Source organism: Seriola aureovittata, chromosome 3 (genome assembly GCF_021018895.1).
Source record: "Seriola aureovittata isolate HTS-2021-v1 ecotype China chromosome 3, ASM2101889v1, whole genome shotgun sequence".
Classification (NCBI taxonomy): domain Eukaryota; kingdom Metazoa; phylum Chordata; class Actinopteri; order Carangiformes; family Carangidae; genus Seriola; species Seriola aureovittata.
The window spans coordinates 15,871,969-15,890,003 of NC_079366.1; the positions used below are offsets into that span (position 1 = coordinate 15,871,969).

General features: G+C 37.9%; 2 protein-coding genes across 2 annotated transcripts; both read left to right on the top strand.

Annotated features, from left to right (window-relative positions):
* Positions 1-5,163: 5,163 nt before the first annotated feature.
* Positions 5,164-11,158, top strand: LOC130162848 (endoplasmic reticulum resident protein 27). The gene is made up of 7 exons (XM_056366688.1): positions 5,164-5,248; positions 5,933-6,018; positions 7,686-7,823; positions 7,932-8,048; positions 8,489-8,614; positions 9,419-9,616; positions 11,081-11,158. Exons 1-7 carry the CDS (start codon positions 5,164-5,166, stop codon positions 11,120-11,122), a joined length of 792 nt encoding a protein of 263 aa, XP_056222663.1. The 3' UTR covers positions 11,123-11,158.
* A 5,087-nt stretch (positions 11,159-16,245) lies between these two features.
* Positions 16,246-17,960, top strand: bglapl (bone gamma-carboxyglutamate (gla) protein, like). The gene is made up of 4 exons (XM_056372229.1): positions 16,246-16,370; positions 16,453-16,863; positions 16,989-17,085; positions 17,276-17,960. The coding sequence occupies exons 1-4, from the start codon at positions 16,310-16,312 to the stop codon at positions 17,376-17,378; spliced, it is 672 nt and encodes a 223-aa protein (XP_056228204.1). The 5' UTR covers positions 16,246-16,309; the 3' UTR covers positions 17,379-17,960.
* Positions 17,961-18,035: the final 75 nt, after the last annotated feature.

Here is an 18,035-nt window from a genome sequence, read left to right on the forward strand (position 1 = left end):
TATATTATTAATATAACTTGTTTGAACTTAGTGAAACCCAAAATGCAAACATTCATTATAAAGGATTTAGTGTACCAACAATGTACATGCAATTCATGCACACCATGCAGGAGCTACTTTATCTGTGTTGACTTGGCAGTTTTTTGTTTGTCAGGGAAAATGTCTGACTTTATTCAGTCTAGTTATTTTCGATTATGTTTAATATGTGGAACAATTACTGACTGGATAATCATCCATTCATGCAATTATTTTCAAGGAAAAGTTCCAACACCTTTTCCAAACTATTGTTTGCAATTTAATTTCATTAGTGGCCAAATTCCATGTTAATTATTACCTAATTTTCGGTCTGTAATTTCAGTGTCACACCATAATTTTAGTCCCTGTATTAGCACTGGTTTGGATTCTGCGTCTCAGATGAAGGATTACGTGCTGTCATACTGTTAATTAAATTGTCAGAGGGCTTCCCCATCCTCCATGGACCCCTGACATAACTGTCAGACAGTCTGTAAGCTCTTTTCAACCCACCCATGAAATCCATACTGCAAACACTCCCACAGAGTTGACACAGAAGCCGTGACCCACATCATATTAATCCTCAGCCACCAGCAGTTTGACACTCCAGACCAAACATCCTGCTCAGAAAAGAATCACAGACATTTTAAATGTTGTTTTAAATGATCTTATTTAGATCATTTTAGATGATACAGATACTTGACATTACTTCTCATTGTATACAGTGTTTTGAAGTGGTTTTCTTATATGCTTGTTTTTGTCTTCAGTCTTTAGTGTATGTGTGAACCATCTCCTCTCAAAGCCATAACAATGCGTCTAAAGTCATTATTTGAACAATCTTGCTGTTTCATAAGATGCCTCTTGTTTCTTGTTTCTCCAGCTCCGTGACATGTACAAGTTTGCTTGGGCACATTGCGTAAGTGACCCATCAGCAGTGTCAGAAGCAGCTGGCAGGGACCGCAGGGTCTGAGGATTAATACCACATGATGTGAGACCTTCACACACAGGCTGTGTCAAAGCTAAACAGGGTTAAAGGTTGTGTAACTGATGACTGAATCCAAATACCAGTAATCCATCAGTCCCAGGTTTACCTGCATTACATCACTGATCTCACCACTAAACTCTCCATGTAAACTTCTTAAACTCTGTGGGTATGTCATGTAAGTATTAGCTTAAGTATTAACTTATTAACTTAGGTATTAACTTAAGTCAATAATAGAAAACAAACATCAAACATCAGAGCAAACTGAAATAGTTTTGTTTACTTTTGTCTTTTTGTATGTAATAATTTGATGAAATTATGACATAATTAAATAGCACCATAGTTTTTGACCTCATTAGACCATAAAAATAAACAAATTTATGAGCCCAGGATTAGTGTGAGATATGTATCTTTTTTTAAATATCATGTTTTTGATTTTATATTCAGATTTTTTTAATCATCATCGTCATCATCATCATCATCATCATCATCATCATCATCATCATCATCATCATCATCATCATCATCATCATCATCACATCTGTCATGGCTGCAGTGTCATGAGAGTGAAGCGCTTTAATCTTTATCTTCAATCATTATCTAAAATAACATTTTCCTCCTGTTAGATTTAAAAATAGTGCAAGTGGGATTGTTTCATTTGCAAACTTGAGAGGTTTTTACATAATTTAAGTTTTCCTGAAATAGGTCGAGTGTCCCCACAATCACAAACCACTAAGCCTGTGTAACGATTCTGATGTTTTAATTTCTGCCACTGTGTGTATTGTAATCATTACTTTTGCTTTGTTTATTTGTAGCAGCAGCTATATGAGCAACTGGGCCTGTAATTTCAACCTAAACTGCATCCTCACTGAACCTTTAACACTTGTCCACAAGGAGTCAGAAATTGCAGAAGAGAACATTTTTTATTTATTTCTGTCCTTGCTACTTTTTCCCCCTCTATCCTTTTCATTTTTCTGCCATTCCCCAGCATTTTTTTGCGTCAGGAATGCTGTACACAACAAATTTACTGCAAACCATATATGTGTCAGCAGTGTCATAAGTTAAAGACGATAAAAGGCTGTAGAAGGATGTAGCCAGAGAGAGTCTTAAGGCAGCACTCTGACATATAAAATCCTAAGGTAGACATTTATGCAGAGCTATAGAAAATATGAAACTGTTTTGACTGGATTAAACTGTGAAGTAGTTAACAGACAGAGAAACAGAGGAAAAAGTTTAGTGGCTTCAGTGCTGTACAACATTCCAGTTTACGGTTACTTAAAGTTATGGAAGAAGATTTCTACATTGTATCCCCAAAGTCAGAGTGAGCCTATATCCTTACTTAACCTCACTGGGTAACGCTTTAGCGTAAAGGAAATACTTTCTTTGGTACCTATAGGTAAGGGGTGAAAAATTACAGGAATAACCTAGAACTAAATTACACACTAAATTACATACTTTTTAAATTACCCAAAATATATTGAATAATTATAAGGTGCAAACAGGATACCAGCAGACTTGGTCTATGTGTCCTTTCACAACTGCTATGTCATGAAAAGGAGGCAAACTACATGTGTTAAATAAAAAAATTAATTAAAAAACCCCCAAAACATTATAATAAATATTAAACAAACCTGTAAACACAACTGTAATTACATTGAAAAAAAAGTGGGTGTTTCTATAGCCTCATATTTAAAAACATAAACATAACCTATAAAAATATAAACTATTTTATAGTTATAGCTACAACACTCTGCTTCCCAGGCTAAGAACAATGTTTTGTTCCACAGCAACAATGTTTACAAGAACTTTTACATTGCAATGAGTTGAAATTAAGTTAAGTTAAAAATCAAAATTATGTAAATAATTTCATTTAAACATCAACACCATCACCCCACTGCTCCTGCCATGTTACCCAGTAGTAGCATTACTGTTCTGTGTAAATATGTATATATTTAAGTGTTTGTAAGTAGATTTTCTCACAGTAGTCCTCACCTCAGAGGAGCTGTGACGTCCGTCTGTGTGCGTTTCATAGAAGTCATAAGTCTGTGACGTTAGTGTTGCTCTAATTCACCCCTAAGCCCCCTGTGAACGTACATCATATACACACCAGCCGGGTAAATAAGGTCAGACATGTCACTGCTTGAAGCTACACACCCTTTAATTTTCAGTACGTCAATCAAATGTGTTGAATCCGAAATGAATCGATTTCGTTTCCATTCTTGTTTGATTTCTAGTGGCGTGGGTCTGGGGATGGCAGTTAGACAGGTGCCACTTTGGTGTATTGGATGGATTGCCACAAAATTTGAACCACACATTCATTTAAGACCAAATACCAGTAACATTAAGAACATTCCCATCATCCATTATTTTGCTTGTGATTATTCCCCTTTTCCTGATGGGTCAGATTATTATTATTCTCTTTATGTCTATATTCCCCAGAAACAAGTCATTGGCACTCCATAGTAATAAATAGCAAAAATATTCATATCACGTAATGATCTTTTATGTGATCTTATGTTCTTTAGGTCTGTCATTAACATATAGCAGGAATATTATATTATATATATTATTATAATAATTTTTTTTATTGATGCAAAAGAGACAGTTTACAGGGTTCAGACCAAAACTGTCTTGTCCTTAAGAGTTTGTTGTATTTTTGTTCATCTGTTTTTTTCTTCTCTGTGGTCGACCGAAGTGTAACTTCCCTTCAGTTTTCAGCGGATTCCTTTTCTGTGCAAACAATGTTCAGAATCAATGCGTAAAATGTCAAACTTGATGTAAATCTTTTTATTTTTTCCGTTTAGTTTAACAAATGTTTTGGTGCTGTTATGAATAAATGTGCTTTTCAGAGGCACTTTGTATTTGTTTTAACATCAAGACAAAAGACAACATTTCTGTGGTGGTTGTGGGAGCTTTTTCTGTCTCTCTGAGAAAATGTTTTATGTCCTTTTTTCCTCCTCGACTCACAGTTTTAGCTTTAGAACTATAATTCTTGTGATGCCATCAATCAATGCTGTCAATTTAATCAACACCTTTTTTAAATTAATTTGCTATCACGGTGTTCACTTGCAGAGGTATTGTGCATTTATTCTTTAAAAACTCCTGGCAAACAAACAAGCTGTCTTAAAATCTGTATTAACTAACTGATAGCTTCACAATGGCAAAAAAAATATGTTCTCCTTCACATCAATTTTCTGCCATGAGTTTATGGTGTCATGTGACTTTAAGTTATTCAGATGATCTGATCTTATAGGTTCCTTCATTATGAGGATGTTTACAGAGAAAGCTTCAGATATTTAGCTTTACACTCACTGCATGGAGGAAATACATACCTCTGATTTTAATACTTATTATTTATAATAATAATAATAAATCTGTGTACTATAGTGGTTTTCAATGTACTCAAAGATAATTACAAGATTAAAGGATGAAAAAAAAAAGTAAAATATGTTTAAAAAAAGATAGTAAAAAAGAAGAAAAGCACGGTCATAAAATATTGATTTTTTCTTACCATACATAAAAAAAATACTGTCCTCAAATACAAAACTAAACGGTAAAGTTTTACTGCTTGTCGGCATCATGACAACTGGATTAGGCAGGAGCTGTGTCCCTCATGTGGTCAATGTAGCAAAATGCAACTCAGTTGATCTCAGGTCCTGCACCGGTCACACAGGCTTCCTCCCGCCATTGCAACCTGCCTGAGGATGAAGCATGAGTCTTAACCAAGCTGCTACTTCAGCAGAGACTCTCACCCACAACACATTTATGTAACACACTGTAGCGCAAATAATTTTGATCGCAAAGTTGTTAAGAAGTTGCTGCTAATGACACACACCAAGACACAAGAACTGGTGTATGATGTTTCAAAAAAGCAAAGGTCGGCCAGACTGAATGTGTCCTTATTGTTCATAGTGCAGACATATACACACACCTGTCCCCTGTCCCACAGTGACACGTAGTCCAACGTCCTGGCATCCCATCTTATCAAGAACACCTTGCTGGTTCCCACGAAAGCCTCCAATCACATCCCAGGAAAGTTGCAGCAGCTGCGGCCGGCTGCCATGTGGCGACTGACGGAGACAGAGCATAGGTGACACGACTCTTTGAACAGAGTCAAACAGCTACAAAGTCCTCTGAGCGCTCCTTGGCTTTCCTTTTGTTTCGCCTGCATGCCTGTCAGTCGAATCCGTCGAAACATGCTGACCACTCTGTTTCTTGCCTTCCTGGTGTCTTCTGTCACTGCCACAGAGAAAGGTAAATTGATTTATATTTTGTTGTTTTTTTGTTTTCTCTCTGCTTTCAATGTGAAAGATCGAGCAGCATTTCTCCAGAGATGAAAATGTGTGCTGTTTGGTGGGTCGGTCCACTCTGAAATATCTGAACAACTACTGAAGGAACTGCACATTTGTATAGACACATTCATACTTCCCAGAGGATGAATCATAATGAGTTTGGTGATCCCTGGTTTTATGTCTAGCCCTACCAAGACATTCATATTTGTAATTCCTAATGAAAGACCTCATCACTTATTGGTCATCGGGTACACTAATTCACATCCCTCTCAAAATTTTGGTGACTCCTTTTTCAACTTTTCATCTACTACCATTATCAGGTCAAAATTCAAATATTTCCAGTATTTTGATTTGTCAGATTGCCTACTCTGTGTGTTGTGCTAATTAGTAAATGTTAGCATGCTAAAACACTGAACTAATGCGGTGAATATACAAAACATCATAGAATACGTGTTTTGGTCATTGAGAGCACGTAAACAAGCTAACATTAGCATTTAGCTCAAATCACTGTGTCTGAGAGGTGCAGCCTCACAGAGCTGCTAGCATGGCTGTAGACTTTTAATCTTGTTGAGACAATACCTGGGACTGTCAGGTACAAACTATGTTGAATTGTGTGTCTAGTACATGACGTGTCATTCTTTTTCAGACAGTGCTCCTCCCAGGCTGAATGACATCAAAGCTGTTGAGGCCTTCATCGACTCTGCTGAAGTGGTGGTCATCGGATTTCTGGAGGTCAGACAAGAAAATTATATACAGAGGAAAAAACAAGTCTCAACCATGGACTCAAATATGCTTCCAGACATCTCTTAAACAAGCCCACAGGCACTGTTTTACGGCTTAGTTTACTTTGCTAACATGCATGTGGCAAACCAGACATGATCAAACAAATTAGCTGAGACTGGGGCTGTGAGAGCTCCAGAAATACAGCATTTGTTTGCACCCTGGTCTCGGTGATGCTGTTGTCACGAATAGATTTCTAAGAAGGATATATTTCCCGTGGCCACACCTTTGGCAGCGCTGGTGCTGTGAGGACAGAGGGTGGCCAGCTGTCCCACAGAGGCGAGCCCTTTGGCCAGACTATGGTGTGCGTGGGAAGATGCCGGGCCACTTGACAGGAAGTACATACGTATCTGAAGTCTTGTGGCATTGGCTCGAGTGACCCTCTCATAAACAAGTGAAGAGGCAGGGAAAAGGTTCATGAGAGGAGAATGGAAGAGAGAGAGGGAGAGCACAAGTGGATAACATAGTTGGACCATGATGCTGAAGGCAAAAAGAGACCAAAATATTGGTGCTATGACTCACTGGGAATGAACAAATATTACAGGCTGCAAAATGATAAAAGAGACTGCCAGAGCTCATGCAACACTGTCTCAGAAATAGACATGATTCACCTTCCTTTGAGTCAGCCTCATCTCTCCTCCCAGTTTAAAGTATTTCTTTGTTTCTCCATCTCTCTCTCTCTCTGTCACCTGGACTTGTTTTCAAATTTAGATTTTCTTTGAAAGAATATGAAAATAAAACCAGTTAACTGAAAAGTTTGTGGTGTCCCCCACAACACCTGGTGTTCTTTGATGGTAAAGTAATTGTAAAATAAAGATAGAATGGCCTAACTCTAAAATATGCCCTTTTATGCCTTCATAGTACTAACCTAACCCGAAGGTAGGCTGTGATATAATAATCCAAATTCCAGGCTTTCAAATGGATGGTGGTTAAGAAGGAAAGTATTTGATATATCTGGGCAAATACATTATAAAAATAATATTATATAGAGTATTATATATAGCAGAATGTACTTAAAGTATCAAAAGTACTAATCATGCAGCAGAATGGTTCCTTTTTTCAAGTTTTCTCCAGCTTTGATATAATGTAATATAAAAAAAACAAAACATTGTACTAATAAGATCATCTTATTTTGTAGGCTATATAAAATTTAATAATATCCCAGAGTTGTACAATAAATATAGTGGTGTAAAAATTACAGTATTTCCCTCTGAAATGCTAAGAAGTATCACAACATGGAAAAACTCAGTACAGGCACCTTGAGTAAATGAACATAGTTACTTTCCTCCTCGGAGTGCCTAGAATTAGAGTTGTTTTTTCTATATCACACCCTGTCAGTGGGCGGATGCATATTTTTCTCTCTTTCATGATGTAACTACAGTTGAGTACAATATTGCCAAAGCAGATTATACAAGATTTAACAATATAAATGTAATTATTCACAAATTTTAAGGGGATAAATGATACTTACATTACTATAGACTCTAAGTTGTTTAAGACTCTATAGTATAGAGTCTTAAACAACTTAAACAAATTTGAAAGCAGTAAAAGACTGTACCTGATAAAATGATTTAAACAATCTCACTCTGTAACTCTGTCTTTTGACTTTGGTATTTCAGGGAGAGGAGAGTCGTGGCTATAAGGAGCTTGTTGCAGCTGCAAAGCGCGTTGACTCGGTCCCTGTAGCCATTTGCACAGTGAAAGAGGTGTGGGCTGATTACAGCGTCTCCTCAGACACCATCAGCCTCTTCAGGAAGGTATCGTACACCATCGTTTCTATACATGACGTATTATTTCAATGATAAATGTGATGGTGCTGTCAGTTTTATGATGATAATGATGTTGATGTGTGTCACGTGATCCAGGCTGATAACCATCAGGAGAATCTTGCTCTCGCAGAGGCCAAGAAGTTAGAAACGGACGGTCTTGTAAACTTCATCACTATCAACGAGGTCCGATACATCACAGAATACAACCAAGTGGTAAGCCCACTTCTTCATCGCCATCATATATGTATTTTTATCGAGTCTGCCTCTGTCATTTAATCCTGAAAGCCTTTCTTCCCTAATCAAAATATAGTTTATTGACAAATAAGAGACAAATGCAAAATAGACAAATAAAATTATATTTTAACATTCTCCATTAAATATTCCAAGAATATAAATATCCTACACACATGACGGGTTGAGCAGAGTTAATGCGAGAACAATAAGCAGGCAAAAAAGAGTCAGTAAACAGAGAGAGAGAAAAAAACACAACTACTTTATTATTTGTAAAAAAAAATGTTTAAAAATAACCTGCCTCTCACTGTTAGAGCCTTTCAGGCCTCGGAGAAAGCAGATCATGCATGGCCAGTGGGAATGGAATTCTTCTATTCATCTTAACCGTCACTCTTTTTATATGCTGTTTTATTTTCCCTCAGACAGCAGTGGGCCTGTTCAATTCAGAGGTGAAGTCACACCTCCTGCTCTTTGCCAACAGGGGGAGTAAAGAATATACTGAGCTCAAGAAGCAACTGGGAGCTCTGGCCCCGGAGTTCACAGGCAAGGTGAGAACGTGCATGGACTTAATTCACCTGCAAAATAAATCCATTGAAAGGTTGGGCAAGTTCACATGTGTGTATCTAGCTAACTGGAGCTAACTAAAAGCGGGTTCATGATGTGCTTTATCAGATTATCTGCAGGTCTGCAAATGTGTAAAGCACTGGATTTAGCTCCCTCCCTCTTATTTTTTTTCTTGCCTACTGTAGACATCAACATTTGGCAAAAAAAACTGACTTATTTATCTTTTAACTGGTTAATCTATCCATTGCTTTTTTTTGTTGCCTATGAGTCCAGACATGGATGGATAATGAAACTATACTCCCCTTGGCACAGACAAGTAAAAAGTCTCCCACTTCTCCTTTATATAGCACCTCCAGACTGAAACTTTGACTAACTTTGACTTGGACTGTCAAACAAAAAGTATTAACAGTCACTTTATACAGAGGCTCTCGTCTAGGGGCTGCCTGACCTCTCTGGGCCCTGGACCTGTGCACCGTAAATCTTTTCAACAATTCATACATGGGTCCAGGTCACATTAATGAATTAATGTGACAGAAATGTCAATGAATTCACGTACTAATTAATAAGTAATTCTGGGACCATCATTCTTTGCCTGGTATGACCATGAAAAAGGTACTGAATTACATTCTCTGTGGTATTACAAAGGTCTTAAAAAGTGTTAAATTTAACTTGGTGAACACTGCAGACAACCTGTGTATATTCAGAAGAGGTAACGTATCTATGGTAACTTGATTTAATCCATAATAATTTCAATTAGGTAATTAAATCAAACTGAGTCTGTGTTCCAGTTCTTGTTCGTGCTGATTAATGGAGCAGTGAAGTCCAACTCTCGGTCACTCGGCTACTTTGGCATCAAGTCTCAGGACCTCCCACGGGTTGGCATCTATGCTGGTGACTCTGACATGAAGTGGCTCCTTCCTGCGGGAGAGATTTCTACTGAACGAGTACGGGAGTTTTGCCAGTCCTTCCTACGAGGAGAACTGAAGGTGATTTATGATTATGATTTGCCAGATTAGATGTATTTAACCTGGTATAGGTACAACAGCAGGTTAAGATGTGGACTCAGGAGCTATTTTCTTGTAACATGTAGACTGACTTTTAAACAATTTAAAACAAAAACTGTGGCCAAGGATTAAAGGAAGCAGCATAATTTATAGCACAAATGAAACAGGAAAACTCTGACAGAAAGGAAAATCACAACACCAGTAATGGATGACAAGAAGAAAAGTACTTGTCACTGTAAACTAAATGTGCCACACGAAAGACAGAAAACCTCACTGTGTGTACTAATTTGCTCTGTTGCACCACACAGAGCTCCAGCTGGGTGTGACGCATCGTCTGAATGACTTTAGCCACACAGAAACATCAGAGTTAGTGCCAGAACATCACAGGCTCTAAAAAGACTGAATTCATAATACATGATATTAGGTGAATAACTGATGTTTGATCTCCAGTGGTTGGTTTTAGAATTTAGATCTTAAGTAAAACTGTAAAAAATACTCTGTTACAAGTAAAAGTCTGATTAATGTTGTACCTGGTTGCAGTGAAGCTTTGCTTTAACCTGTCTGCGTTATACATGTACTGTTGGGTAAAATCCTCAACACCATTACAGATTTCCTGTATAGCCTAATCTGTAATCTGAAAACTAACAAGTGATTGCAGTGGTCACATAAATGTAGTGGAGTCAAAGTATAAAGCAGCATAAAATAGGACGTATTTTAAAATTATACTCATGTATAGAAACCTGCTTGATGTACTTAAAAGCTCAAATTGAAAGAGTTGTTCGGATGCTCATCGGCACATCTTTGACCTATTTTCAATATTGTTTTCAAGAAAATTACGAAATTGACTAAAGTAAATGGCATAATCATTGGACTGCTGTACTTCTTTAGAATACCACCCTCAGACTTTTCCTTTTCCATTCTCCTTGTGTTTTCATCGCTGCTTCCACACACTTACTGGCTGTCAAAATTAACATCACCAGCCACACAAACAATTCTACACGTTTGATGCTGCAGTTTGTTTAGTTTATTTGTCTCCGGCATCATTTTCTACAGCTTTTTTGCAAGTTTTCAATTTTGGTTAAAAAATTTGGGTTTGTTTTTTCTTTCTCTTCTGCATTAACTTCTAAAATAAATGAATGAATGATTAAAACTATATTTTTCTGAACTTGAATAACCTGAAAGTCTGGACAGAGAGGAATGAAATAGAATAGATTTGAATAGATCCAATTCGAAGGCACAAGTTTAGTTGCTGTGGATTTGGTGAATTCCTAAACATTTCTTTGAGCTTTCCTCTGAGGGAGATTCAGTCCAGTAGTAGCAGCAGCAGTTTCTGTGTCTGTGCAATGCTAAATAGATAAACTTGATGTTTACAAGTCTGCACTGCTTCATATATTCCCTGTGCTATATTCTCTGTTGTGTTTGACTTACAACACCTTTATTTCTCAGGAAGTGAAGCAGGCCGGAGCAGAAGCCAAGACAGAGCTCTAGGACTCATTGAACAAATGTAAATTAATTATTATACATGAAATAAATAACTAAATGGAAAAGGGGTGTCTGATGTAAATTCTTCCTGCTGTGAAAACAGTGACTCAGTATTACACCGTCCTGCATATGTTCACTTTACCATGCAAAGTGAGCACATGCATGTGTGCATGTGTATATCATGTGCACTCACTTATTTACCCGTGTATGTTATGTTTTGTCTGTTTACGCGAGTGTGTGCCCGTCTGTGGTCTGGTTCGCTGACCACAGAACACTGGCCACAAGTCATAGTGATCTGGCGGAGTTTGTTAGTCTGTCCACTAATGTTATTGTCAGAACCACAACACACGGACCTCAGAGAGACTGACAGAGAGCAGACTGGGAAGATCCGAATTGAAGCAGTTCAGACACAGTGGTTAGTGGGACTTTCTCATATGATTCATTCTAGATAGAAAAGCATGTAAATAAAGTGAAATTCTTCATCTGTGCAGCATAAACTAACATAAAAATTCCCAGTGGAGAATGTTGGGGGATCACAGAGGCACCAATAACACACAGTTAAAAAGTAGAGCATCTAATTCAAACTCAAATTAAAGATGTCTGACTTGAGGACATATCAGGCTCTATAAATATGGGATAAAAGAGAGAGTATTCAGTTATAAAAGCTATAAAAGCTCTATAAAACAACAACAGATGGGCTGTAGACATCAAGAGTGCAAAAGTTTGGGGCTGTCCCAAAAATATTCTCCCAAGCAAGATGGGAATTTCAAGGCCCGGACTGGGATTGGTATAATTAGTGGTGTTGTACTGCCAACCGGATGCATCCGGCGGAATTGGGAAAGCCTGGCAGGTGGACCAGATGGAAATATATACTATGTGTTGACTGCCATCTGAATTTGTTTACAGCCACAACTGGGACAGTTGACATATGAGCCAGTGTTACATAAAGGTCTAATGGGGGTCACAGGGTGACGGACATGACAGTGTGTTCTAGTTTTACACTATCAAAGGGCAAATTATAAGTTATGTTATCAATAGTTAGCCCCAGCTTTTGTGTTCGATTTGAAATATTAATGCACCCCGATACCAGTAATTTAATTATAATAAACCACACAAATACACATGAAATCATAATTTAATGACAAATTAAGATTTCATGTGTATTTGTGTGGTTTATTATTATATTTGTATGTTTTGATCATTTTCAATAAACACAGGCTCCTTTGGATTTCACATACTTAAAAACACCTGCTGTAAAATAAAAAATTGCCTGACCTCCTCTGTCTTAAAGCTTAAGTTAAATTATAAAATTTATTCGGTCAGCACTCTATAATCCAAATCTATTTTTTCTAGGTTTGAATGAGTAAACATCAGATAAAACACTGCAGAAAAGAAACTATATGTGATAAAAGATTTACAAATATTGATTAATGTCTGATTTTGGGGTTAAACTGTCCTTTTTTTTTTTTAAAGAAATTAAAAATTAAAGTTAAAGTTAAGAAAAAAAAAATTTAATACTTAAAACAACTAAAAGTTTATAAAAAACTTTATTTTTATTGTTTATAGGAAGACTTTTTAACTTTCCAGATAAGAAAAAAACCCTTAGTATTTCATCTCTGGATGCAGGTATTGAAGCTGATTGTCTATAATGGCAGAAGCATCAACATAACACTGAAACATTCCCTTCAAAAACTGTGACTTACTGTGCCAGTTTAAACAAGTTAAGGACCGGTTATAAAGCGTAAAAGTCTGTTCAAGTTAATTTTCTGATGCTCTTTTTTTCCAGACACTGGTACACAGACACAGTACTGCAGCAGGATGACAACACACTGTCACAGGTTGTCCTGGAAATAATGTGACCACACTGGTTTACAGGACTTCTTTGTGGGTTTGTATTTATTTGCACAAAAAAAACATCACAATATACGACACTGATCTGAAAAAGTCATCTTGTTATAGAAACTACAAAAATACTCATGATAGGTAATATTTTTAGCTACATTGGCACCATATCTTTGTTGTTTCTGCTTGTGACTGTGGTAACACTAATGAAGAAGGTCACAAGCTCAGGAACTTCTGAAACTAAACATAAAACCCTGTGTTCTCCAGATCACAGTCAATCCACTGGAGATGTCACCGTCCTGTTGGGCTAAAATGAACAGCAACTTGGCTCTTACAGTTCCACAGGGGAAATGTCATAAATCTTCATCTATAGCTGGTCTCTATAAGAGTATTCTCTAATAAGTAGGCAAAAGTATACTGTTGGTAATAAGCCAAGTTTATAACTGGTGTTATTCCCAGGTTTTCAAAATACATCAAATTTGTTTTGAATTTCCCATGATGCTGGGTGTTTTGTCTGTTTAAGGTCATCCTGATGCATTTGACAGAAACATTAAATATAGTACATTATGTAGCCCATTAGATTGTATTAAATTGTATTAACGATATTAAAGATTGTACTAAATGGCTCCTTCTTCTACTGTAAGTGAGTGAGTCCTTCATGAGATCTGAATCTGTTAAAACAGTAAATTTTCTTCTCCCTGGTATCGGTCTGCGTGACATACAGTACATTACATGCAGTATTTGCACAGCAGAAATATTATTATTATTATTATTTTCACATCTCATGCAAAGTCACATTTACGTCCCACCTTCAGCACCTTTACACCGCTCCATATGTCCAAATATGAAGTATCATGTTTCTAAGTTTGAATTGTACTTTTATGTAAGCACAACATGAAAGACCGGAAATGCTGTGTCACGCACAGTTAGGTAATGGCTTAAAAAAAATGTTCAATGCATGTCTGCAACTGGTCATTTAAAGGTTGTTTATTGCAATTATATATTGCATGTGTATCATGCAAGAGAAGAAAAGCTGGCGGGTCAAAAGAAGGACATTCACAGTGAATTTCTAACAACATTACAATAAAAATGGCTCAAGTTATCCACCATATAGGCTCTGTGTTGTTATTTGTATTACACCTGATATTGCCCGTTGAATATTATACCCACTGTTATCAATGTTTAATGTACCAGATCTGTTATTTATGTTGGAGTTCACTGCTTGATGGTAGGTTTTGCTATATTCAAGGTTTGAGTCCAGATGTGTTTGAGTCCTTTTCCATCAGTTCTGTTAAGGCCCAGAGTTGTCTCATGATGTGTCAACAACTCAACTCAAGGTCATTTAACATGTCTGTGTCTGTGAGAGTTCCCTGTGTGGATTCCTGTAGATGTTCCCAAAATGATGAGAAGGAAGAGAAAAAAATCTGTGATTAAAAATGTTTTTGTTGACTTGCAGCATTCGTAAATTGGAGAAGCTCCTGAGCCAGAATTCATAAAATGACAAAATGTGCTTCCACATTATTACAGAAAAAAACTTCCATCCCCCAATACACACAAGTGAACGCAATTAATAAAAAAAATCACTCAACTGATTTATAAATTAACAAGTCATGTTAAAATTTGAGTTCAATGTTTTCCAGACAAAAGAATGTTTAAACCCAAACATCCATAAAAATGTGAGCACTACTTTGGTCTAGATGAAGTGATTTCAATGCCAAGACGAAACAACAAAAAACCAAATGATCCAAAGCAGAAATGCCCTAGATTCTGTGTTTCCTGCCTACCCATAGACCTTGTGGCAATTGTTTTCTCCAACTGTGTCCCCCATGCACTACAATGCCTCCACAAAAATGGACACTAGACCAGACATTGAAATTACACGGCACTCAGTCCAAGACAAATCCCTGACACTAGGAATAACACTAGACCTTAAGAAACACGAAGGACACCAAGGTCACTCTGAAGCGGCACTGCATTTCTCACTACATGATAAATAGAGCTGTTTGGGGGCCCTCTGAGACATATATATACATGAAGTGATATGTGTGCATAAATGGTTAGTATTTAAGTTGCAATATGGTTGAGATCTCAAGTACAAATAACATTTTTTATCAAAAAACCGCAGCTGAAGCCACATTTGAATCATATCACTCAAAAAGACAGCTGCATCCAAACCCGCATGCATAATGCTGTGCATCCAACCCATGGGGGTTTCCTATACTTAGCTTTATATATGCTGAAATACATCAAGCAAGGCTGTGTGTTGGGCCACTGGTTGTTGTTGGTAAACCGTGGCCGTGCCTAGATCTGGCCGGGACCTGGACCGAGATGGATCTGTAAATAGTGACTGACTGTGGTTCTGGTGGGACTCTGCAACACTCTAATTAAGCTCTGTCGCATAATGAGGCTCACTGCTGTTCCGTGTCACTCGATTAGTAGCTTGTGGTTGGCTCAGGCTATAGTTTGGGGTTTGTGGGGGTGGGAGATCGCATCTGGGGCAAGGAGCACAGGAACATAACAGCGATGGCAGAACTAGCAACCTTGATGTTAAAGAGGTAACCCTGCAATGGGTCTCCCTGATTAAAAACCAATCACATTTTGAGGGTATTTTATAGAAATCAGTAACACCACTGGTTTAGACTTTCAGGGGTTTGTTGTATTATTTATACTCCAGTGATGAGGGGTGAGGATTCAAAGGAATTTGAAAGGCGCATGTACAGGATTGGTATACAAGAAAAGAAAAAGATTGGTTTGACCGCTGTTTGATTGACAGAAATATTGTTCAGTTGACCCAACAGCCAGAGAGAGAAACTATTTTAAAGTGTCAGTGCAATAATTTAATTTGACATTTAGCTAAAGGTCATATAAGTTCTCCAATATTTAATGTAAATTATTCCTGATGAGTCTTTTCTGTGTATATGAGAGTGCATTTTACTCTCCTCATGTTACCCTGTTTGCCCTTTGACTAGCTTTAATGTCAAATGAAGGTTTACATACATACAGGCTTACATACAGTATCATGCACTGTAAATAAAGATGAATGCCAAGAATATTTGCGGCTGTGCAAGTTTCTGTGCGGGTGAATGAGTTTTTGGACTCAGTGCCAGGGGCTGCGTGGGTGTTTATAGGAGCTTTCATGACAAGTGGAAGCGGAAACGTTGACATCTGACTCCCCAGCCAATCAGAAAGTTATCCCATGGTGTGGGTCTGGCCTGACACAGGAGGTGGACTACAGTATATATTGACCTCGAATTTGGGGAAGAAACAGAGCAAACCATCGAAGGAAAGCAAAGAAGAGCAAGCAATCAAGAAAACAACTTGTATACAGCAAGAAACTAACTACAAAGCATCATGAAGACTCTGACTCTCCTCTCCATCTGCGCCCTTCTGTCAGTGTGCTGGTCAATGGGAGGTAAGGACAAACTCATCTCAACATTGCTGGGCTTACCAAGAGTATGTTTTTTTTAATAAATGTTATTTTCTGTGATCATCAGCTGTGGAACCAGAGGTTGTTGTGGACCCTGCTGTTGACACATCTGCTGAAGCCGCACCTGATGACCCTGAAGCCGCAGACCCCGCAGCCGCAGACCCCGCAGCTGCAGACTCTGATTCATCCTCTTCCTCCTCTTCTGAGTCCGATTCAGCCTCATCCTCCGCATCAGACTCCAACTCTTCCTCAGACTCTTCAGCATCTGATTCTAACTCAAGCTCCGACTCATCAGCCTCCGATTCGTCCTCCTCCTCCTCATCTGAGTCCTCTGAATCCTCTTCCTCCGAGTCCTCCTCCTCTGAGTCCAATTCTTCTGCCTCCGACTCCTCAGCATCCGACTCCACTGCCTCTGATTCTTCCTCCTCTTCTTCTTCTTCATCCTCCTCTTCTTCATCAGAGTCAGCCAGCACTGAGGGTATGTAAATGTTTTAAAGAGAAAATCTTCACATGGTTTTAAAATTAATTAAAGTTTCCATATGACTGTAAAACAACAAAACTCAAGAAAGTCTGAGTTTTATGATTTGTGATTTGTCCTTTCAGCTGCTCCAGTGGTTATGAAGAGAGACCTGGCTGCTGTTCTCCTGAGGAGAAGAAGAGCTGCCCCAGCAGGAGACCTCACCCCTCTGCAGCTGGAGAGGTACAGTTATTAACTTTAACTGGACAAACACTAGGAAAAAGTGTGCAGTGCAATAAACTGTTTACAAATGGTTAGCTTGACTTTTGCTGCAATTCTTGTAAAAAATAAACACAAAACTCAGAACTGAAATATTGAATCTAGTGTAAAGCAACTTGTCTGAGCTGAATTTTTTCTCTCCTCTGCCATCCAGCCTGAAAGAGGTGTGTGAAGTGAACGTCGCCTGTGACGAGATGGCGGACACTGCAGGCATTGTTGCTGCATATACCGCCTACTATGGTCCTGTGCCCTTCTAAGTTAAAGACTTTTCTTCCATCCACATGTGAACTCTTTTCTTTTGTCCTTTTTTGTAATAGAACAGTGCAATAACTCCCCTAAATCTATACAAGGAGCAGGCAATCACAAAAAAAGAAAAAGGGGTTTGGCCTATGTTATGATGCTAGATGAAGATTTTTATTTTAGGCACAAATCCTTGCACAAGTGACCAGCTTTAGTGGTCCTGTATGAAGTGGTCCTCTTCCACAGAGAGGCACATGGAAACACAAGCCTGTGAAGAATGCAGTAGCCCAGACAAATTTAAATTATTCTTCTTGTCTATGGTATAATACAATGAATGGTGCTACAAGTGCAAATGTATTTTTTGTTAATGTATTAATGTTTTTATTTTGTGCTTTAGTCTTAGCCGTAGTAGTTCTAGTGAGTAGTAGATGTAGTAATGAGATCTTAGAGGTACTTTAGTTTTAGGAGTAATGTATTGATAGTGGTAGTGGTAGTGGTAGTGTACAGTGTGTGTAAAATGCACATCAGTTATCTGTAATGACTGTAACCACAAATTGCCTCTGGGTTTGAAAAATAATAAATTATTTTGTTTTGTCCAATTGTTGTATTGTCTCCAATATGTTCTGGTGGTAGCCCTTTGTACTTTTTAGCAAATATCCAGCACATGTAGAGAA